The sequence below is a fragment of the Penicillium cinerascens genome, assembly GCF_028974065.1.
Source record: "Penicillium cinerascens strain IBT 15544 chromosome Unknown contig_1_segment0_segment0, whole genome shotgun sequence".
Classification (NCBI taxonomy): Eukaryota; Fungi; Ascomycota; class Eurotiomycetes; order Eurotiales; family Aspergillaceae; genus Penicillium; species Penicillium cinerascens.
In genome coordinates this window covers 3,066,333-3,087,548 of record NW_026695287.1, presented here as the reverse complement: position 1 = coordinate 3,087,548, position 21,216 = coordinate 3,066,333, and the positions used below count along the sequence as shown (strand labels likewise).

General features: G+C 52.5%; 7 protein-coding genes across 7 annotated transcripts; 2 read left to right on the top strand and 5 right to left on the bottom strand.

Moving 5' to 3' along the window:
* Window positions 1–288: 288 nt before the first annotated feature.
* On the top strand, window positions 289–1,774 carry N7498_002703 (CTD-interacting domain-containing protein; the record flags this gene model as incomplete). Its single annotated transcript, XM_058449765.1, has 5 exons — window positions 289–386; window positions 453–544; window positions 603–661; window positions 717–858; window positions 924–1,774. The coding sequence occupies 5 exons, from the start codon at window positions 289–291 to the stop codon at window positions 1,772–1,774; spliced, it is 1,242 nt and encodes a 413-aa protein (XP_058312109.1).
* A 375-nt stretch (window positions 1,775–2,149) lies between these two features.
* Window positions 2,150–3,494, bottom strand: N7498_002702 (t-SNARE syntaxin TLG2; the record flags this gene model as incomplete). Its single annotated transcript, XM_058449764.1, has 4 exons — window positions 2,150–2,392; window positions 2,458–2,801; window positions 2,880–3,406; window positions 3,472–3,494. The coding sequence occupies 4 exons, from the start codon at window positions 3,492–3,494 to the stop codon at window positions 2,150–2,152; spliced, it is 1,137 nt and encodes a 378-aa protein (XP_058312108.1).
* A 715-nt stretch (window positions 3,495–4,209) lies between these two features.
* Window positions 4,210–6,409, bottom strand: N7498_002701 (putative RING and UBP finger domain protein; the record flags this gene model as incomplete). The annotated part of the gene is made up of 2 exons (XM_058449763.1): window positions 4,210–5,367; window positions 5,429–6,409. 2 exons carry the CDS (start codon window positions 6,407–6,409, stop codon window positions 4,210–4,212), a joined length of 2,139 nt encoding a protein of 712 aa, XP_058312107.1.
* A 584-nt stretch (window positions 6,410–6,993) lies between these two features.
* N7498_002700 (uncharacterized protein) lies at window positions 6,994–8,144 on the bottom strand (the record flags this gene model as incomplete). Its single annotated transcript, XM_058449762.1, has 2 exons — window positions 6,994–7,811; window positions 7,874–8,144. The coding sequence occupies 2 exons, from the start codon at window positions 8,142–8,144 to the stop codon at window positions 6,994–6,996; spliced, it is 1,089 nt and encodes a 362-aa protein (XP_058312106.1).
* A 789-nt stretch (window positions 8,145–8,933) lies between these two features.
* Window positions 8,934–10,334, bottom strand: N7498_002699 (uncharacterized protein; the record flags this gene model as incomplete). Its single annotated transcript, XM_058449761.1, has 4 exons — window positions 8,934–8,951; window positions 9,022–9,535; window positions 9,581–10,242; window positions 10,296–10,334. 4 exons carry the CDS (start codon window positions 10,332–10,334, stop codon window positions 8,934–8,936), a joined length of 1,233 nt encoding a protein of 410 aa, XP_058312105.1.
* Window positions 10,335–13,649: 3,315 nt separating this feature from the next.
* N7498_002698 (Zn(II)2Cys6 transcription factor domain-containing protein) lies at window positions 13,650–16,046 on the bottom strand (the record flags this gene model as incomplete). The annotated part of the gene is made up of 2 exons (XM_058449760.1): window positions 13,650–13,750; window positions 13,808–16,046. 2 exons carry the CDS (start codon window positions 16,044–16,046, stop codon window positions 13,650–13,652), a joined length of 2,340 nt encoding a protein of 779 aa, XP_058312104.1.
* Window positions 16,047–17,474: 1,428 nt separating this feature from the next.
* N7498_002697 (CAAX farnesyltransferase subunit beta RAM1) lies at window positions 17,475–19,391 on the top strand (the record flags this gene model as incomplete). The annotated part of the gene is made up of 7 exons (XM_058449759.1): window positions 17,475–17,941; window positions 18,107–18,262; window positions 18,313–18,387; window positions 18,442–18,569; window positions 18,629–18,746; window positions 18,802–19,080; window positions 19,139–19,391. 7 exons carry the CDS (start codon window positions 17,475–17,477, stop codon window positions 19,389–19,391), a joined length of 1,476 nt encoding a protein of 491 aa, XP_058312103.1.
* Between the last annotated feature and the right edge of the window lie 1,825 nt (window positions 19,392–21,216).

The following is a 21,216-nucleotide window of genomic DNA, read 5'->3' as shown; positions in this document are numbered from 1 at the left end:
GTATACTGCCAATTTAGGGCGGTGAGCACCTTGTGGTTTCAGCGAGTGACAGCTTCAACTTCGCGCTCCTCCATTGTTGTCTCTACAAATCTGATCTTATTTATCCCTTGTTGGGTTGGCCCGCCTCGCCTTGGTCTACTCCATTCATTCCATTTGCGTTCACACCGGGATTCAAGCCTAATTCCTCTCTGGTACCTACTTGTCCCCCAATCGCGATTCGCGACTCGACCTCTCACTTCAAGGCTTTCCTAAAACCAACATCTCTCTCTGCAAGCCAATCAATTTGCCATGGCTTACACAGACGATGCCGTCAAGGCCAAGCTGTCGGCTCTGAACGAGAGCCAGGAGAGCATTGTCACCGTCTCTCAATGGGTCATGTTTCATCGGTATACTCATTCCCGTCCCGCCGGCCGCATTGAAAAAACGCTGACTTTGAGGATTAATCTGCACAGGCGCCACGCCGAGAAGATTGCGCAAATCTGGCTCCAGAGGGTTCGCGACTCCCCGCCTCCCAAGCGACTCAGTCTGATCTACCTCGCGAATGGTACGGAATATGAAACACCCGGAGCTTGGCCTCGCTTCATCAACTAATACTACAATAGAGGTTGCTCAGCAATCAAAGGTGCGGAGAAGAGACGAGTTTCTGATAGCATTCTCTCCGGTTAGTTGCATGCTACCTCCCCGGTGCGCACAGGCGCAAACTAAAAAGAAACCAGATCGTCGCAGAGGCCACGGCAATCGCATACAAAGGAGCGTCGAATGATATTCAGGAAAAGATACGCCGGAACGTGGAAGTATGGAGACGACGCGAAGTCTTCGAAATACCCATCTTGGATGCCATTGAATCTCGCATGAAGGGTTAGTCAACGGTTGCTTGGTCATTTGGCCGCGTTGCGCCGTCTTTGAGACTAATTGTATACCAGAAATCGACGAGACACGTTCCACTACCAAGAAACAAACTCTCGGTGGCTCTTTCTTCAAGGATTCCTCTGCGGGATCTACGCCCTCTGAGCTCCAGCCGCTTGTCCCTCTCCAAATCGCCCTTACCAAAGCTGCCATGACTTCGAACACTTCCGCCAACACTGCAACTACCGAATACGAGAAGATGAATGATCCTCAAACTGAGCAGCCCCTTCCTCCAGTGCAGGCCGCGCGCCTCAGCCATCTGTTGAAGACCCTAGCCAGCGCCGAAAGCTCCGTCTCGGAGGTAATCAAGTCACGGCGCGCACTGATCGATGGACTCGAGAAGCTTCTTGCAACCAACCGTTCCGAGTTGACCAAGGAAGAGTCCCTTGCCTCGCAGTTGGCCGAGAGAAAGACTCAGACAGACACCAAGAAGCGCGAAGTCGAGGATGCCATCATGCGCGGCTTTACCGATGATGGACCCGGTGCACACCACCAGAGCGCCGACAACGAGGATGCAGGCCGACCCCAGGTCGAGGGGTTGACACCTCCCCCAGTGGAGGCCATCACGCCCGTAGGATCACCCAAGCCCGAGCCGTCGCAAGCCACCCATGGCCCTTTCACCGACGAACCTGAAGAGCCTCTCCCCGAAGGATTCTCTCTGCCCGGCATTAGCCAACCCGACGACAGCTCTGTATTCCCTGATCCATCCAACATTTCTCCTGGCGGCGGCAATGACTTCGATCTCGGTGCCAATGGATCAGGCGCAAAGCGCCGCAAGACCACTCATGACGAGGAAGATTATTCGCAGTTTGCGGGTGGAGATCTGGATGATGATGTGGCGGCACTGCTAGCGTCGCACGACAAGTAGCGGAAGTTGCTCTGCATTTTCTCGTTTTCTTTCGGCTCTTTACTGCGTCTGTACACTGAGCAATGTGGTGGGATTTTTGCCCAGATTTGCCTTCTCGAATGCGAATACCATCAAATGTTATTCAATCAAGCTAATGATTTAACGGAATATCAAATGGACTCCTATTCGGGCCATTTTGTATTTAAACGTGTTGCCATTCATCAAGCTCTTCAAGTGCTTTAAACACATCAGATCTTTTTAATCTTCGATCTCAAGTTTGTTCTACTGCTTACAGCATGCCCAGGTGCATCATCAACGAATCGTACAAATCGACATGGTTAAGGTCTTCAACCACCGTATTAACTATGTTCGGGTATGGACGCGAGAAATAAGACATCATCGAAGTATATCCGGATCCATCCACCGGTCCCCCGCAAACCGGCTAGACAAGCTGTGTCTCCTCTCCCTGTCCACCGATGCCAATAGAGACCGAATATTACTCGAGGACTCCTCTTCAGGAGCCGGTGGAGCACTAGACCGTTTAGGTTTCACGACCAACACAATAATTAGTCCAATAACCACCAGTGCTAGTAGGATCATTATTTTGCGCTTGGTGGTCCGTCGCTGGTAGTTTGTCGCCTGGTGGGAGTTAGTGTTTCATGCACAGTTGGAATGAATGGGGTATGAAGGATTTTGGGACATACCACTTTGAGTTCCTTGTCGGCGGCTTTGACCTCGGTGCCCATTCTTTCCACGTTGTAGTCAATGCGGTCTAGCATGGTTCCTTGGTCGATGATCATTGATTGTAGTTCACGGAATATGTCTGACAGCTCGATGATCCCCTTTGCGATGTCGTTGATTTCGCGCTCGCGTTGCGCAATAGCGGCGTCGTTCTGGCCTGTTTTCCGTTGGGACGTCTGCTGCAACATGGTCTGCGAGAATGACCTGTCCGCGTCGGATTCCATCAAGGAGGGATCTGTATACGGGTTCTGGACTGGGGTAGGTGCGCGGTCAAACGGCGTTGAGAAGCCTTCCAAGTCTCGTAGTTCTGCTCGACACGTCGTTCATTAGCTTATTTTCTCCAATGTGCTGCCAGTAGACAGCTTGGCATAATGGCAAGACTTACTCCTTAAGTACGTGCTCTGCTTCTTTCGGAACTGAGCACTTGCCTCCTGGACTCTCGCGGCCAGGGAAATCTGGATATTCTTTGCCATCGTCTCCTCGCCGCTGCTCACTCCGCCCTGCTCCTTCGAGTCGCGCACCATGGTCTCGATCCGCTTGATGGCCTTCTGGCAGTCATGGAAGCTGCGAGTAATCTCTTGCGTAAGCCGCTCAATCACGCCCTCGTCCTGTCTCCGGACATCCTCATCGCCGAACCCGGGAAGCAGGTGCTTGTGGTGTAGCTTATCCAGCTGGGAAGACTTTTGCGCAATATCCGCCAGGTGCTCGGCGACTTCTTCTTGGACATCAACCCAGCGCGGCGGAAGCAAGTCCATCTCAATCACCATGTCGCCGTCATCGTCAAAGCCATCTCCGGAGATCAGGCGACGGCTTTCCTCCGGCTGCGCGGAGGTCTCAAAGCCATTGGAAGGGCCGAGGAATCGTGGCTTCTTAGAGGGGTGATGTGCGAAGGACTGTCGGTAGGATATGTAGCTGGTTGCGGGCGCATTCGGTTAAAATCTTGTGGACATGTCAACGTAGATTCCGGGGATACGTACAGGTTGGTGCGATCCCGCCACATCGTGTTGGGCGCGATGAGGGGATGAGCGAGAGAGGTTTATTGAGGAAGTGTCGAGGTAGATGCGGATGTCATGATCAGCTGATGTCGGGGTCTTCGAGCCAGGGATCGTGGGCTTTCTCGGTCTAGGGTTGGGGTTGGATGAAGCCGAGCGTTGACGAAGCTCTCTCCCGCAGCGTCAAAGGTACCGTATCCGCTGGGTACTGATGGGTCCGGCCCCACGCATCCGGGCCGTATTTTTCTTGTAGACACAAGCTCGCATAGTTGCAAATTCAGAAGTAATTCTTCTCACCTGAAAATATATACGACTCCCTTTCCATTTACCGCTAATCATTTTTGATTATTCTTACCTCATGCAGAATCGGACGTGCTAGGTCGTCCACACGTTTATCCTATAGAAATTATCATTGTACTTTTGCTTGTCTATCGGCTTGTCTTTCCATGACCTCAGTTCTGTCTACCTAGATAATTGGAGGTATACAAACAGTTTTATTCAAGTCTTCTTGATGCGCTAAAGCATTAATCCTGCCTGTACAACGGACTAAATCAGATCGGCGCTGAAAGGCGCGGAGACTGTAGTACCCTAAGACCTACATCAACACCAGGTGTGATATCAGTAACCCAGGGCATTGAATAGAATTTAACTTCATTTCGGACATTCAGTCATGATTAAAAGATACTCATACATCGCTAGAAGAGTCCCAATGCAACCCAGACCCTACTTCCTGCTCTTCCCCTTATTCTTTTTTTTCTTAACCTCGGGCTCAGGAACACTCACAGTGCCCTGCACAATATCATCACCTTGCCCCTGCAGCCGCTGACTCCCACTAATAAAGAAAGTAAGATCGCGATTCTGCTCCTCAAGATCCGTCTTCTCAGCCTTGAGCGTCCCATTTTCAGTGTTAAGAATCTCGAGACGTTCCATCAGACTCTGATTCATAGTCTTTTCTTCTCTATAATCCTTCTCCATAGCACGAGCCATGGACTCGAATTTTTCAGCGCGTTTCTCTAGCCGAGCACGATCACGCTCGAGACCGGGTATTGTCTCTGAAGAAAGGGTATCGAATTTCGCCTGCATCTCGACGAGACGGGCCGAAGCGGCCCTCGCTGCTTCTTCGGCCGCTGCAGCTGCCGCACTAGCCTGTGATGCCTTGTCGGCAGCGCGCTCAACGACCTCTTCAAAGTATGCGCGCTGGCTTTCGAGTTGGCTGGTGAGGAGGTGTGTGTATTCGACGCTCATGTTCTCGAGTTTCTCACGCGGCACGGCATCGCTCCAGTCGGGTGGATCGAGGGCGCTATGGTCTGCTGCAGGGAGCTCGACGAGCTTGCCGTCGGATTTGCTCTGGATGATGCGGTGCACGTAAGCGTCGCCGACGTAGTCCCACACGCGCTGGGAGTTGAGATCCATGGAGAAGGCGTGGGCCGTCTCTTTCCAGTGATCAAATGCATGTGCACCGTCGTAGCGGCCGCAACCGACTGTGCCACAGATCAGGCAGGCCCAGAGGTTCTCTTCGGAGTGGCAGACAGCGCACTCGGCTGGCTCTTCATCTATGTCGGTTGCCATTCCGCTTCTGCGGAAGTCATCTTGGGTGTAGCGGCATACAGGGCAGCCGCTGCCTTTCCACTTCTGCAGACATGTGCAGTGGAAGACGTGCTGGCAGATAATTGTTAAGAGGCCTGTCGTCTCGTCCATTCGTTCGAGGCAGACAGGGCATGTGGGTAGCTCGATCAGCGCGGGTGTTGGCGGTGCCAACGGTCTACCGGAAAGCGTTGCTTGCCCAGCGGATGACTCGTTGGGAGAAAAGGCAGATGGAGAGCCAGGCTCGACAACCTGAATCTCAACCGACTTGACAAAGACAACGTGGCATGTCTCAGGCTGTACGCAGAAATGTTAGCTCGACTCCCAGATTATTCATAGATACAAGATACGAACATACCTCCATGCTGTTGAAAACCTTCCCATTCCACTCCTTCTGCCATTCTTTCGCCCTCCTCCCACTCCGAAACTTGAGTAAAACCATATACCGATTCGCCCTGGGCGTTCTAATCATCCGGAAATGACTAACGTAATCCCTCGTTTTCTCACCCACAAACCCCAAAAAGTCTGACGGAGACAGATAAGACGGGACCGCTAGAATGCATAGTGTGGTACAATCCTCTTCCTCGCCCGACGCCGACACCGTAACAGGAAATGGATAGGCTGAGTCCATACCCCGTGCTCGAGCCTGCCCCGTACTGGCTCCGCTCATCAACGGCTGCAAGCCAGCCTGCTGGTCACCGGGATGCCGCGCGGCAGCGGCGGCAGAGCCCTTGAGATAGGTCGGGTAGTCGTCATCATTACCGGTGAGGTAGGGCGTTTCCTGCGAGTCCCGATATAGATGGACGATGCCAAATACGCTATCGGCAACTTTCTGGTCGAGGGGAATGTACCGGCCCTTGGTGCGCAGGCCGCCTAGGATGTCAGTGCCGATACCTGCTGCGACAAGATTGTCATCGATATTGAGGGCGCTGCCGCGCTTTGCGGTGCGTTTTGCGGGGCCATCTTCTGGCGCCACCATGTCGATGCACTCGATGACGATGGCGCCGGAGCGGATATCAGTTTGGATGTCCTTGGTGGTTCGTGCGGGGTTATAGGAAATTGTGGAGGGGTCGAGTGGGTGCGCTTGCGGAGGAGTGGATTCGATCGAGGAACCGCTCGATTGTTTCAGTCGTCGTTCAAGCCTCAGCTCTTTGCTTGAGATTTGGCTGCTGCTTTGGGAATCACTTGCGGCGCCTGATGGTGTGCTGGAGCTCGAGGGCCGCTTCTGGAACGGGAGGAGAGCTTCCCATGCGGATTCCACGGCCAGAGATGAAGCTTTAGGTGTAGAGTATGAGCTAGAAAGAACTTCGAGACAGAGATGGTAGAAGTAAGCGGGCATCCCGGGCGATGGCTCACATGGTTGAGTGTGAGATTCCGATGCCGTCAGGTTAATTGCGGGTCGCGATAAGAGGTGATGAGTAATCACCCCCAGAATGTGGCGTGGATGAGGCAGCGGCGACTAGAGAAAATCGATATATAGTTTGACACGTTCAAAGAGACGCTTAGGAACTTGCCTAGAAAGAGATTTAGAATAATACATTTAGAAATATGTGTAAGAAGGTGCCTATCTTAGAAAACTTTTAGAAGCAAATGTCTTTGAACTCATGTTGACCCTGCACAACGGAAGGGCGGGCGTCCTTGCACGGTGGTATGTCTGGCGGAGAAGGCCGGTGCCTATGGAAAGGCAGTAGATAGTTGCAGATGTAAATAGCTCCCTCCAGGGCTTATTACTATCTCTTGATCCATTCCTTTCTCCATTGGCCGCTAATTACGCCAGTACTAGATATGACCTCATCGTAAGGCTTAGAGGTTGCATCGCAATCTACCAAGTGCCCTTTAGATTCCTCGTATTGCTTAAAAAGGCAGGTGAAATAAATTGGTTCAAATAGCAACCCCTGTCAGAGCAAGTTTTCTCTTCTAAGCCTAGTCCAAGTAAGCACTCTTAATAGCGAGCATAATCCCAAGCACCCGTTTACGATTCGCTAGACCACTGGAGGGATACCGCGGTGAATCTGAAACAAGGGCCATCAAATCCAGACTTAGCATTTGCCAATCCACTGGAGACTTAAACATCTTTAGCCCACCAAACTCAATGAATTCATCCGCGTTCACTCGCGCCCGCCAAAACCAACCAGGTAGCTTCCATTGGAATGCGAAGACCATATTCTGCGTGTCAATGACATTTTCCATCGTATACTCAATGGGGCAGACAATTTCAGCAATCAGAATAGCAACATCCAGTGGAACCTTACTGGGACAAGGGCATGAACACTGGCACATGAACCTTGCGGATTCGATCGCTTTCTGAAGGGCGGGCACGATCACAGGATTCTGATAAATGTCGCAGCCATAAATAAACGCTGATGGAATATGATGCGGCGGCCAGTCGGCATTTAAGTCATGTAGTCCCCATTGATTGTTGTGCCAATGTTTCCATGATGCCTGGACAAATTTCGCGAGGGTTATATCGGTCGGAGTCAGTCCTAGGACTCGACCAAAGAGCACCCAGCAATGTGCGTGGATGACGTATCCAATCGATTTCTTACCGTTTGGAAGGTGCTGTCCTGTGATGTCTGCGGCATCGAATGGAGTAAACTGACGGGAGTAGTGGCGGGCGTATTTCTCCCCACCGATTCTCGCCATTGCTGGATCATTTAGCGAGTAGATACGGTCGTCTTGTCCTATTCTTTCCATTCTATTGATGCCTGTCAAACGGTATTTGGTATCAGACTCTTTAATTACTGTAATAATAGTTAGGGCATTTAGGTAGATTGAATCCGGGGTGTATATGTTTAGAACTCACTGGCTCGATAAAAGTAGGACCATAGCTGAGGGTACTTGCTGAAGTATGACTCTTCTACCTCAGTGGATGGAACTATCACATGTTTTGGTTTGGATTTCCAATATTCCTTCAATGGACCATTCCTGAGTGCTTGATCCCGTTCTTCTGTGTAAAAACTGCCCCTCCTTGGGCATTCCATAGTTTCGTCCATCATTGGGATCACGATTCCACATAGAAGACATGAATTGAGATGGCATGAAGGGAGAAGGCATAATGGGACACGCTGAGACATCGTTGCGCTGGTACACCGAGTGTACGAATATGACACCCAACAAAGAAAGGAATTCTTGAGAATTAGGAGCGATGCCTTAGGTTGAGGATATCACAAAATCAATGATCTAATGTCTGCTCATGACGGTACTGAGTATTCGGTGCGGTCATAGACTGATGTCATGGTGAATGTTTGATACACGAACATTGAGGCTACAGTTCCGCATAGGTTGATATTGTTTAAAATCGCCCAGTGTGTGCTGCCTCAACGTGATAGGTAGGGGTCAGGAAGAATAGTTAGGATTAACCATGGAGAAAGCTATTTTTCAATAGCCTGCTCAGGAATGCTTATTGATCAGGCCAGGGCGTATCAAGGTCTACTGAATGAGCAAAAGACATCGATGAGTGAACTCTAAAACAGAAGGGGAAGGGCAAAGTTTATCGCTACGTTGGGAAAACCAAGGATTTCTTCCTATAATTTCCTTTGATTTCAGAAAGTCCGGCCAACTTTGGCTCCAGAAAACTCACCACTTCAGCGAAAGATAGACAGGAAGAAAAAGCACAGCAGCGAAGTCTCGCCCTTCAACATGCTTCTCAGGATCAAATGGGTCCGTTTATATTATGGAAAGGTGCCAGCGGTGAATGTGTACTGCTCTTTATTGTAGATCGAATATTCATGTCCCTTACGAACCAAACGAGTTTTAGTATACTCATGCTAGTAACTCCCGTATCGATATAAAGGGGATTTGATATTAACTTATCTCATTTCTCAACAACTAACCTCCGGCTTCTTTTTACTCTAGTCATTATATTAGGATAGCTTTTGAGTCTATCATGTCCTCAGCAGTCTATAAATAGCTCCATAAATATTTCAGTATGCCTCTCAAGGCGGCAAATACCCCATAGATCATAAACCCGCCGAGCATCTCATTGATAGCCAGGCCCCGATTTCCATACGCCGTGACGCCTTTCTCCCACGTGTGCAGATCGATCTTCTTTCTCATGACATCCTCCATCAGCAGGCAGTTTTGCGCTGCCTGGTTGAAGCTCAGCGCTGCGTGTGGTCTAAACAGCGCAAGGGCATCTCCGACGAGCAAGACCTTGTCGTTATGAAAGAGCGCTTTCGGGGAAGCATAATCGTGAATGACCGAGATAGCTGCAGCCGAGGCAGCGGTCTTCATCACCAACTCCACGAAAGGTGGGTTCAAGATCTTGGAGGCCATCTCAACCCGCTCCTTCCAGACAGAAGCGCGGATCTGTCCCACAGGGACATAGTTGCGATAAACATGCCCCCCTGCGTCGGTCAGGCTCTCTTTGAATGACGGCGACGTCTCGGGGCAGTCATGGTACCACACCCAATTGATGCGGCGCTTTCCCGGCTCCAGGCTGCCGTCGATGCTGGGTATGATATAGCTGAGCGCTGTTAGCGGGGTTAGATGCATCCAGGGCGGGGATTACCTTAGGATATAACCTCCTGTGAATGAAAACGATGTGAAGTTAGGGTCTAGTAGCTTCCTTGTCTCCTGCGACACACGGCTTTCCTCGACATAGCCGCGCCAGGCCAGATATCCCGCATACTGGCGTTTCACCTCCGGAAGGAGCTGGGTGCGGGTGGAAGAGCTTGCGCCGTCGGCAACAATTACAAGATCACCGTCGACCGTGCAGATTTCGCCCTGCAAGAGATCCTGATATCGCACCGCAACCCGTGAGTCACCCTCGGCGTATTCCACGCCGATTACCTTCTTCCCAAGGTGAAAGATTGCCTCACCGTCACCCTCACATGGCGCCGGCGGATCCGGACACAGACTACTCTTGTGCCCGTCGAAGTTGGCCCTGAGATTGAAGTGCAGGAGACTCCAGGAGGACATCTTCATGGGTCGTTTAGTGAAGCGCGTGACATTGCCTTGGCCATTCATAAACTGGATACCAGGATTATCAACGTAGAGCGACTGCTTCAGGAGATCGTATTGATGGTAGAAGCGCTGGGCATCCGGGCCTACAGTGATACCGGTACCACCTTCCGCGCGGTCATTTGATGTTGCTCTCTCGAAGATTTGGACGTGGTGGCCAAGGCGCTTCAGCATAATACCCTGCATCAGCCCGGCAATGGAGCCTCCAATCTGGGCGGGTCAGTCACTGTGTTTTCAGCAAGGGGAGGGAAGTCTACAATTACGACTTGCAGGGGTTCCTGACGATCTGTGGAGATGGCCATCTTGGTGAAGAGTCGTGGTGATAGAGGTGGGGGTGGTTATGGTTTCAGCGTCAGATTTGCCATGGTTGAGACCCAGGACGGGGTAGCAAGGGCCGTGCCACGTACATTACGAGAATATTTGCACACAGCACAAGCCCCGCGAGGAAATCTGCTAGAATTATTGGTCCACGGTCCAGCCCTCAACTTACTATTCATCGTCAGCTTCTGCTCATCTTGCAATTGGCTCCAGCTAGCATTAGGGAATCGATTAGAATAGCTTACTAAAAGCACAGTCAGCTGGACTACCCTCGATATGCCAAATACCAGATATTAGGGTGATAGAGGTGATCTGTGGAGTAATAGCCATCGTTCAAGAGACACCGGGGTGGTTTGTCTAGTTTGAAATGTTCTACTCAGGGTTAACGGCCATTCTATAGAGTAGTGGATACAGCTTGGCGGATCCTCGTCGAAGATCCTGTCCGCATCACACACAAATTCCTGGAGCAGAGGTATAGTATTTGGTTTGAGGTCGGCCTGAAGATTTGGGCTCATATTCGAGCAAGATATACGGCGAGGGAGATCATTAACAAAGTAATCGTCACGTTGTTATGAACAGAGGCTTTTATGGAGAATTCTGTTGCGATGTCCGTCCCCTTTTCCCTTTTGACCTAAATACTCATATTGCCACAAGAGGTTCAGTGGTTTGTCAGCTGGAGGTCAAAGGGTGGCAACGACGGAGCTCTCAGATATCGTAAGATTTTGGGTGGCAAATATTACTGACTACGATGGTACATCCGGTACCAAGTACAACTACAGCAGAAAAGAAAAGGAGCGAATAACGGCAAATTTGCCATGTTCAATTCATAGATAGAAACTATGTCGCCTCAAGGGCCTGAAAGGAAAGAATAATGCCCATGGTAAACCACAAAGGAAAGAAGCCATAGCTTCAAAACCGACCGAACGCCATGCAGGTCTCGGACCATGCAGATCGAAGAAGAAGTCGTAAATCGGAAGCGAAAGAAGGTTCAACGATTACTGTCCGCCACGAAGACGAAGCACCAGGTGGAGAGTAGACTCCTTCTGGATGTTGTAATCGGACAGAGTGCGACCGTCCTCCAGCTGCTTACCAGCGAAGATGAGACGCTGCTGGTCAGGGGGAATACCCTCCTTATCCTGAATCTTGGACTTGACGTTGTCGATCGTGTCAGATGACTCGACTTCGAGCGTGATGGTCTTGCCGGTGAGGGTCTTGACGAAAATCTGCATACCACCGCGCAGGCGGAGGACGAGGTGGAGGGTGGATTCCTTCTGGATGTTATAGTCGGAAAGGGTACGGCCGTCTTCAAGTTGCTTTCCAGCGAAAATGAGACGCTGCTGGTCCGGAGGAATGCCCTCCTTGTCTTGAATCTTGCTCTTTACGTTGTCGATGGTATCGGAGGACTCGACTTCCAAAGTGATAGTCTTGCCGGTGAGGGTCTTGACGAAAATCTGCATACCACCGCGCAGACGCAGGACAAGGTGGAGGGTGGACTCCTTCTGGATGTTGTAGTCGGAAAGGGTGCGGCCGTCTTCGAGCTGCTTGCCAGCGAAAATCAGGCGCTGCTGGTCAGGAGGGATGCCCTCCTTATCCTGGATCTTGGACTTGACATTATCGATGGTGTCGGAGGACTCGACCTCGAGAGTGATGGTCTTGCCAGTCAGGGTCTTAACAACTATAGTGGGGTTAGAAGGGGATCATGGACTGGCGGTGAAAGGGGAACGTACAGATCTGCATACCACCGCGCAGGCGGAGGACGAGGTGGAGGGTGGACTCCTTCTGGATGTTGTAGTCGGACAGAGTACGGCCATCCTCCAGCTGCTTGCCGGCGAAGATAAGACGCTGCTGGTCAGGAGGGATGCCCTCCTTGTCCTGGATCTTGGACTTGACGTTGTCGATGGTGTCGCTGGACTCCACCTCGAGGGTGATAGTCTTGCCGGTGACTGTGAAATGAGTTAGAAATGAGTCGGGTGGCGATGGCGCCTCCGAAACGACGGAGGCAACTTCAAACGGAGAGGGAGTGAACTCACGGGTCTTCACGAAGATCTGCATGGTGACGGATGTAATTCAGAGAGAGTTGGAAGGGTGCAATATGAAAGGGGGAATGCGCAAAGGAACGCGGAGTTGGGGGAAGGGAAAGGAGAAGGTTGGAAGAGGGGAGAGGTTTATGTAGGAGAGGGGGCAAACACTCTTAGTCAGAGGCCGATAATGGGAAACCACTGGAACCTTAGAGATGCCGCGTGCCGGATGAGTCAAGGTGAGAGGCACAGGCCAGTCATTGACGCCACCAGTAGAAAACCTGGCATGTTTTGGTTCCTGCGCTAAACCACGTCTATTCTACTTTTGTCTTTCAGGTTTTTACATCCCGCCTCTTCCGCCTTCCCCTTGCCTCTACTCTACAAGGACTCCAGGGGACCCGGATGAAGATGGCTGGAACGGCGATGACGTGTGACGGGTGACGGCTTATCGCGAAAAGAGGGGGTGGAACCCGAAATGGGTCTCTAGCGCCATCGAGGTACTCGGGAAACGGGGCTGAGAGCGGTAACTCGGTGGGCCTGCGCCCCCGGCGATAGCGACTAAGTATAGCGACGGTCATGTGACTCGGTCGCGTTGTCCAGAAGTCAGGTGACGCCGGATCCGGCATCGGAGGCCCCGATCCGCGCCCGCTGTTTACCGTTACCGATCTATACAATGAAGGGATAGAAATCTGAACTGGTATGCGTAAAAGCTATATAGACACGATCCCGCGGTTGACAAAAACGGAGAACCCACTCGTGACAACGCCGTTTCCGCGGCACTCCGGAATAAAAAACATTTTCAGCAATCAAGAAAGGAATGCGACACAGTTGCTTTTGCCCGTGGTTGGGCGCGGTCGCAGGAGAAACGAAAAAGAAAATCAAACAACACACTCGGCCGTATACAGGTCATAAAATTCGTGATCCTCGTTCATCGCTGGAAAGCTATGCGAGTAAGGTATACCACAAAGACAAATGGCTAGGAAATAAAAGACAGGATGGCTGAAAAAGACAGTCGGTTCTCTGGAACCAATGCAAAAAAAAAAAAAAACACAAATAACTTACCACGCATCTCGCTAGGAGAGCAGTGAGTAGTCATAAAGAGCGGGAAAGACGCGCTCGCGCATCGTCACGACGGAACGGCGTAATTTCTTTTCATCCAGGACATGAGGAAATTTCACGAGGAATCAAAAACAGGCTGGACTGGAAAAGCTCGCTGCGGGAAACACAATGGTCGTGGATAAACATCATCGTCATCATGCACATGCGCATCATTGGTCGTCTCTAGTTGGCGCGAATCACAAGTCGGGAGACAAATTTGTTGGAGAGGCAGTCGAAGTCATTGCGGTTGAATTTCGAATTTGAGCGGCCGCGGAGGTAGTTCTCTGTAAAGGCATTAGTGATTGAACGATACGATCAAGAAGGGGTCGGTGTATTCTTACCGTGTTGCTCAACATGCTGGCGGACTTCGGTCATTGTATTACATACGTCAGGGTTGGAGTACAGCAGCTGGTGGTGCTTCTGCGAGTCCCACTCGGTGAAGGGAGGCAGCTTCTGCGAAATGGCCTGGAACAGTCCGACAATGACACCGACGGGAGTGGTCTCCATGTCGGTGCAGAACTTGTCGACAGCCGACTGGTCCGGTGTGCGGTATGCGGAGTCGAACTGCATCTCCTCCCACACAGCCAACAAGATGGAAGCCAGGATGAAGATAGTAGGCCAGTTCTTAAGCTTGTCACCACTATACACGCTGGAGTACAGAGCGGAAAGTTCCTCCAGAACATCCTTCTGAAGCTCGCGCCACATGCTCGCCATAGCACACTTGATCTGGAAGTTAATCATCACGGGGGCCACGGTCTTGCCACGGAACTTAGAGCTCGGCTCCTGAATCTGACCAAGGAACCCGTCCTCGTCACCGAGTCCCTCGACCATGGTAACGTGCTGGGTCAGATTGTAGGCAATAATCAACTTCAGCGCCTTCCGAATAACGGGCAGCTTGGTGCGGTAGTAATAACGGAAGGCAGTCTTGAGCATCTGCGTCAGGAACGGAGTGCCCTCAAAGTAATCGTCGACAAACTTCTCAAAAGTCCCGTTGCCGTCGATATGACGGTCCAGGTAGTCGGACAACATAGCGTGCGAAATGCCCTCCATACCAGCAGACAGTTTGGCAGTCTCGACCTCGTACGGCGTTGGCTCGCGGTGTATCGTCTCGACCCAGTCGACGGTGAAGCACTGCTCGTCGCGGACATAGACCTCGCGAGCGTTGATCGGCAGCATCTGGCCGTAACCGTGCGTGATGAAGAGTGTGCGCTCTTGGTCCGAAAAGCCTTTGATGTTGCCCACGGAGAAGCCCATGGAGATATGGCGCTCGTAGTCGGCCTTCCAGTCCTTCATGAAATACCCAATCTCTTTGATGTCAATGCGAGTGCAAGGCACCTGCCATAACCGAGCGTGTGACGGCTGGCAGCCAGCACAGGGCTCGCCCTTGTCGCAGGTCTTCTTGAGGAACTTGCATCGTAAGCATGCACGCAGCTTCCGGATCTCACTGGCCTGCTTGCGCTGGTCGGGCTTGAGGGGACCCTTGCGCTTGCCGACTCGCTTCTCGGTCTCGGGTTTGCCGGTCTGAGACTGCTTGCGAACCTTGGTCTCCGCGGTCTTGGCGGCGATTGGGCTCTTCCGAGACGGTTTCCGGCTTGGGGGAGAAGCAGAGGAGTGAGATCCGGATGAGCGAGTGGGAGAGGTTGACTTCTTGATGGGCACTGGGATCGGGCGAACCATGGCACTGGGGCTGACAGCAGACGGAGAGCGGGAGCCGGGAGAGGAGTGCTCATCATTGGTGCGGGGAATCATAGCGGTGCTAATGGGAGAAGTACCGGCCAGGCTCAAAGAGGTATTGTGTTGGTGGTGATAGTGATGGTGGTTGTACGGCAAGTCAATATGCGTTTCAGAGCTGGGAGAACTGATCGGGTTGGCGATATCAACGAAGCTGCCGTAGGAAGTCGAGTAAGAAGACTCTGAAAGACTGCGGTCGTGGAGTGTCTGAGTGGGGTTGACGAAGACACCTTGCTCGGGGAAACCAAAGTCGAGAGAGCGACGGTGGTCGACCGTGCTCCAGCCATTGTCGCTACTAGAAAGGGAACGGACCTCGAGATAGGTATCCGTAGGCGAACTGCTCTCCAACACAGGGTGCGGGGCCGAGTGGTAGACATCCGGAAGACCGTTCGGGAAAGCCATCAGATCAGCCTGGAAGTCGTGATATGTGAAAGGCACCATATCGCCGACGGAGCCCGACATAGGCAGATAGGGACCGTCGAGCAGACCGGCGCTCATTTGGCCCTGGGGGGCAGACATCAGATCCACCGGGGAAGATTGGATGGCCATGGCATAGCTCGAGGTAAACTGGGGCGCGGATGAAGGGTCCTCGGGCGAATAGGGCAGAGGGTGGTGCTGGTGTGGGCTGTGGTGTAGTTGTTGAAATTGCCAGTCCACCATCAGGTTGTGGTCTTGGGCCACCGACTGTTCCAGGGTGTGACCGCTGGTTTGAAGGCGCGAGAGATCATGGCCTTCGTCAGCCCGCGGGGGGTTCTGGTCTACCGGCACGGACCATGTTTGCTGGAGATAACCTCTAGAATCGTAGTCGACGGCGATGAGGCCATCGTTAGGTAGATCGATATTTGACATGGCGTCTTGGATGTCCAAAACGTGGCGGTTTAGGTGAGGGAGAAGGGAAGGGAAAGGGCCAGCCTGGATGAAAAGGCCTTCTTCAGAGAGTCACACAGCCATGGGGGACCTGCGAGTGAGGCGGTGGGGGGTTCAAAGCAGCGGTGAGCGATTGATGCGCTAGGGGAGAATCGTGTGGGGAGTGGAGAGGCTGGCTGAGATGGTGCTTCTCAATTGGAGAAGCCCTACTGCCACGCCGTGCCATTTGGTCTTCTAGTCCCGGCCCGTCCTAGTCCCTCAACAGTGTACAGTACCGTAGCCTGTACTACACGGTCCGGGCGAGTCCCGTGAGGTCCCATGATCTTTCGCATGGAGAATGCGGACCGGGTGCCTTCCCACGATGAGATTCTTATTCTTATTCTTATCGTCTTATCATAAGCTATAGGAAGAATGATCACCCCGTCATTCCATAGATCGTGCTTGTTTACTTGACCCCTCCCCCATTATTGAGTACTGTTGAGGGTGAGGAGACACCCGGGAAGCCAAACGGAAAGGGAGATCAGTGGAGCCCAGCACGAAGGGAAAGAGAAAAAAAAAAGGAGCGAAGAGAGGCGTGGCAATAAGCCAGGCCCGTGCTTCGGGTCGATCTGACACTCGATCGTGAATTGATAACCAAGTCCTTCCTAATCCGCTCCAATCATCGTGCCCGGTGATGAGCACGATGCCCGTGATTCGGCTTTTCCAGGATCTTCCTAGAAAATGAGACGCCATACCTCATGGGGTATCAAGGTGGGGGGCTGACCATGCAGTCGACGAGGATACTTCCTGTTGGGCCTTGGAGATGACGCCGATCCAACGTAGAACTAGGGAGTAGTACGGAGTATTGCAAACCTTGAATCATTGAAGAGCCCTCCCTGGGGAAAGGCGTTGGAGATGAAGTTGACAGATCAAGGCCTCGGGGCCCTCGTTCTCCCGCACGGAGGCTTGGGCCACATGCAGCAAGCAAGGGAGATTAACAAGCCACTGGGGGAGTACGACAGATTAAACCTGCCGCACCAGCCACCGCCGCGTGCAGGAGCCTGAAAATTGGATATATCACATTCCATGGCGTGCGACCATTGGCTATGGGTGCTCTTTTGATCTGACATGCGGAAGTTTCAATAGCTGCTGCACGCTGTCATGACATGATACATAATCCAGAGGACCACCCGTGGATTATCCCATGTTAGGCGGGGCGTTAAAGTTGCAGAGTGAGATGTACAACATGTCCAGGGAGCGAGGGGGGGGTTCTGGGCGGAAAGAAAAAAGGAAAGTGGGGAGAACAATACCAACGACAATTCTTCCATTCAGACAATAGCAACGGCGATACGCCCATTCAAGAAACACCTCGTGTCCGGGGACCTTCTTTGTTTATATGATTTTCTCCGTCTGATTAAAAAGGTCCCGTCCATGCCACTCACGGTCGCGGGGAAACACCGCCGAGTTCGATTTCCGTCCACCAACCAACCCGCACAGATACCGCGCGAACAGAAGCGCCCGAGGACGCGTCCCGCGAGCTCACATCCGGCCGGGAAAATGACCAGCCAAGAGGCACCCAGGCCGGGGATCCCAGCCCTGTTCACGCAGCCGCCGCCCATCCGCGACCCGCTCGTGACGGAATCCGTCGATCTGCAGGACGCGACTATCGAGAAGTGCCTGCCATTTCTCAAGGGCCTCCATAGTAGTCAAAAAGGCCCCTTCAATGTATGCGGAGTGCCTGCGCTCCAGCGTGACGATCATGTAGGCTATCTCTATGACTCCCTGGAAGATTACCCCGCCGGCTTTGTCGCCATGGATGCCAGCCGGCCGTGGATGGTCTACTGGGCCCTGACAGGGCTGTCCCTTTTGGGAGAAGATGTTACGAGTGTTCGTCAGCGGTGAGTTTCATTGCTTGTTTCGTGATCGACGCCATCGGCCGCTTTTGCGATTTGTTGCTTATGGTTTTTGTGCCGAGCCGTGCAGCTCCGGGATTCGGTGGCATTGGCATCACCGGCATGGCATGAACACTATCAAGGGAATATTCGAGGCTAATGCGATTACAGCGTCATCAAAACACTGCAGCCCATGCAGAACCCCGCTGGCGGCTTTGGTGGCGGACATGGCCAAACATCCCACCTTGCGGGAAGCTATGCGGCCGTTCTCTCGCTAGCCATGGTTGGGGGCGAAGAAGCCTATGCGTTGGTGGATCGACAGTCAATGTGAGTTGTCTCTTCAAGATTTTGCCGCGTGCGTCTGACCCGTTATTCAGGTGGCGATGGTTGGGCCGGTTGAAACAGGCGGACGGAGGCTTTCGCGTTTGTGAAGGCGGGGAAGAGGACGTGCGGTAAGCAAGCTCATGTCGGTGATGCACGATCTAGGCTCTGACTCGCCAATGCAGCGGTGCATATTGCGCCATGACTATCATCTCGCTTCTGGACTTGCCCCTGGCCCTGCCGCCCGACGCGGTAGGTCGATCTACAGGAATGGAAAATTTTACGGACGAGCTTCCTAATTATTTGGCGAGATGTAAGGCATGTCATTGTTAGTGGATCTGACTCTGGTGCTGACTTGTCTTGTGTATCCAGGTCAAACCTTTGAGGGGGGTATTTCCGGTAGTCCCGGTGTAGAGGCGCATGGAGCATATGCTTTCTGCGCGCTGGCTTGTCTGTCCATTATAGGCCCGCCGGAGGAAACAATTGCCAGGTACGAGGCCCCTTCGGATGATTACTAACCTTATGTGATGCTGACTGCCTTCGAGATGTATGGACCTGCCCCTGCTTCTATCATGGCTATCTGCTCGGCAGAATGCCCCGGAGGGTGGATTCTCCGGAAGAACAAACAAGCTGGTTGATGGATGCTACAGTCACTGGGTGGGCGGGTGTTGGCCACTGCTGCAGTCCGCAATCGATGGGAAGCCACAGTCTGCCGGCCCTCCCCCGCAAGCCGTGGGCAGTCTGTTTAGCCGTGAAGGACTAGACCGATATATCCTCGGATGCTGCCAGTCTCCGCATGGTGGCCTTCGTGACAAACCGGGAAAGTATGTGTTGTCCAGTCTATCCCCCTTGGTTTGGAGATGTAGCTGACCGTGACACCAGGAGTCCGGATTCATACCACACATGTTACGTTCTGGCGGGCTTGAGCGAAACACAGCACCATCACTATCGCACGGACATTAGTGCCTCGTCCAGTGAGGTATTTGCCTCTGCCTTTTCCTGGAAGTCCTCGCCCATCCGTGAGGACAATGTATTTGAAAAGAACGACCGACTAACGGCCCTCCACCCGCTTTATGTCATCCCGCACCAGGCCGCTGAGAGGATGCGGCTCTGGTACGAATCCGAACCTTTCTGAGACAGAAAGGGTCGGGGGTGAGCCAATGCAGCGTCATGGAAGATGGAATAGTCCCACGCCATGGACATGTATGAGAAGAGAAAAGCATAGAAGGAAATCCAGGACGGAGGACCCTCGGTTATCAGAGCAATAAGCGAACAAGTAGTAAAAGAGTGACCAGCAAAGCCCTAGACAGCTAGGGTTCCCCGTGAGAGCCACGCGGGTGAATCGTCAGGACGCAAGGGATCAATTCGGTCTGGGCGGCTGAAAGAGTGCAACGTCAGACTCGGAGCATGTATTGTCATTTTTCACTTCAACCTTACCCTAGGTACTCGGTACTATCCCGGTGACAAAGATCTTGAGTAATCGTAGATCAGTGTTTGCCATCGGACGGACCGAGGGGCTGCAGGAAGCCCAAGAGGGCAAAAGATATCGTCAACAACCAACACGGGCGCCGATAAATCAACGCCCATCCCCCACCGCTGCGAGTGCCAACTCATCACTGCGTCCGAGATGCCTGTCGAGTAACTTTGTCCGTTTGAATCGTTCCGGGGGGGTGCGTGCATCCTCAAGCCCACAAGTCAGACGCGTTCTGCACAACATGGGGGCCTTGGCGCCAATGGCCGCTCAGACCGTGGAATTCTGTGGGTTTCTGTGGACTTGTGTGGATTCCAGCGCGTAGAGATGAAGATCCAAGGACCTAGCGGCAAAATGTTATGGTCTCAGCGTCTACTGCGGGGCATTCACCCCAAAGTCAAATCCGAGTGGGAAATGAGCAGGCCCTGACGATTGAAGATTGAAGATTGAAGTCTTGGAGACTTCAAGTCTTCAAGGAAGAGCCCCGGTGTCTTGCAGAGCCTGTTTATTTAGCTTGGTCGGCGAATTGCAGGGGATGGAGAAGCCGGGCCCAGGAAGGCCGGAGTCCTCGATTCGGCTCGATTCGACTGGCAAGCAGCCATGCCAGCGCATCAGTACCTTAAAACCCGCCGAAAACTGGGGACACATCCAATTGCCCCTCTTGAGGCCAACGGACAGTTGTGGGCTTTTGCCTTCCAGCCCCGGTCCAATCTCTTCCCTTGCTCAAGGCATCGAGCCCACCGATACCTCAATACGACCCAGTTTTCATTCTGGCAGGTTTATACCTTACCCAGGGTATAGGTCCCCGGAACCATGTCCAAAGCCGAGAGTTAGTGGGTATTGGAATTCCGGTGCTCTGTGTTTTGTTCGAATTGAGGGCAATTGGCGAGGGAAAGTGTTTTCCTTCAGTTATTTGTACCCGTTCGGGAATTCTGCGACTGCCAGGATGACGTCGGATCCTTCAAGCACGAAGCTGAAAAGGGGTTTCGTCTCGATTGCAACCGTTGCCTCTATGTGTAGGGACACGGGACAACTCACGGTATGACTCTTTGTATCAAAAGCCCCACCCGTTTCCATAGAAGTAACTAAGTATAGCTTGAAGTAGACTCGCTGAATTTTTCACTTGAAAATCCTTTCCCCAGTACGAGGCAACCGTGTATTTTGCATGTGTTTTTACAGTGGCGTGGCATCTTCCAATGTCTTCTTCAAGTCTTTAGGTCCCTCTCTCCTCCTCTCGTCCCCAGCACTCGCATTCGCATTTCGCCCCGGCTCGCAAGATCCACTGTGGTTAGGCTTTCACCAAGAGTTTTGGCTGTTGCTCCCTGTCTAGCCTCCCGGCAAACAGCCATCAAGGTACTATTGTCGAACGTTGGGCATCACCATCCGCATTTCTTATAGCTGCACCGGCAGCCTCGGCCTCAGCCCTACCCGCTTCCCGTCGCCGGCCAGCCAATCCATTCAATGCTGTCGGGGTAGCCGCTCGCAATCT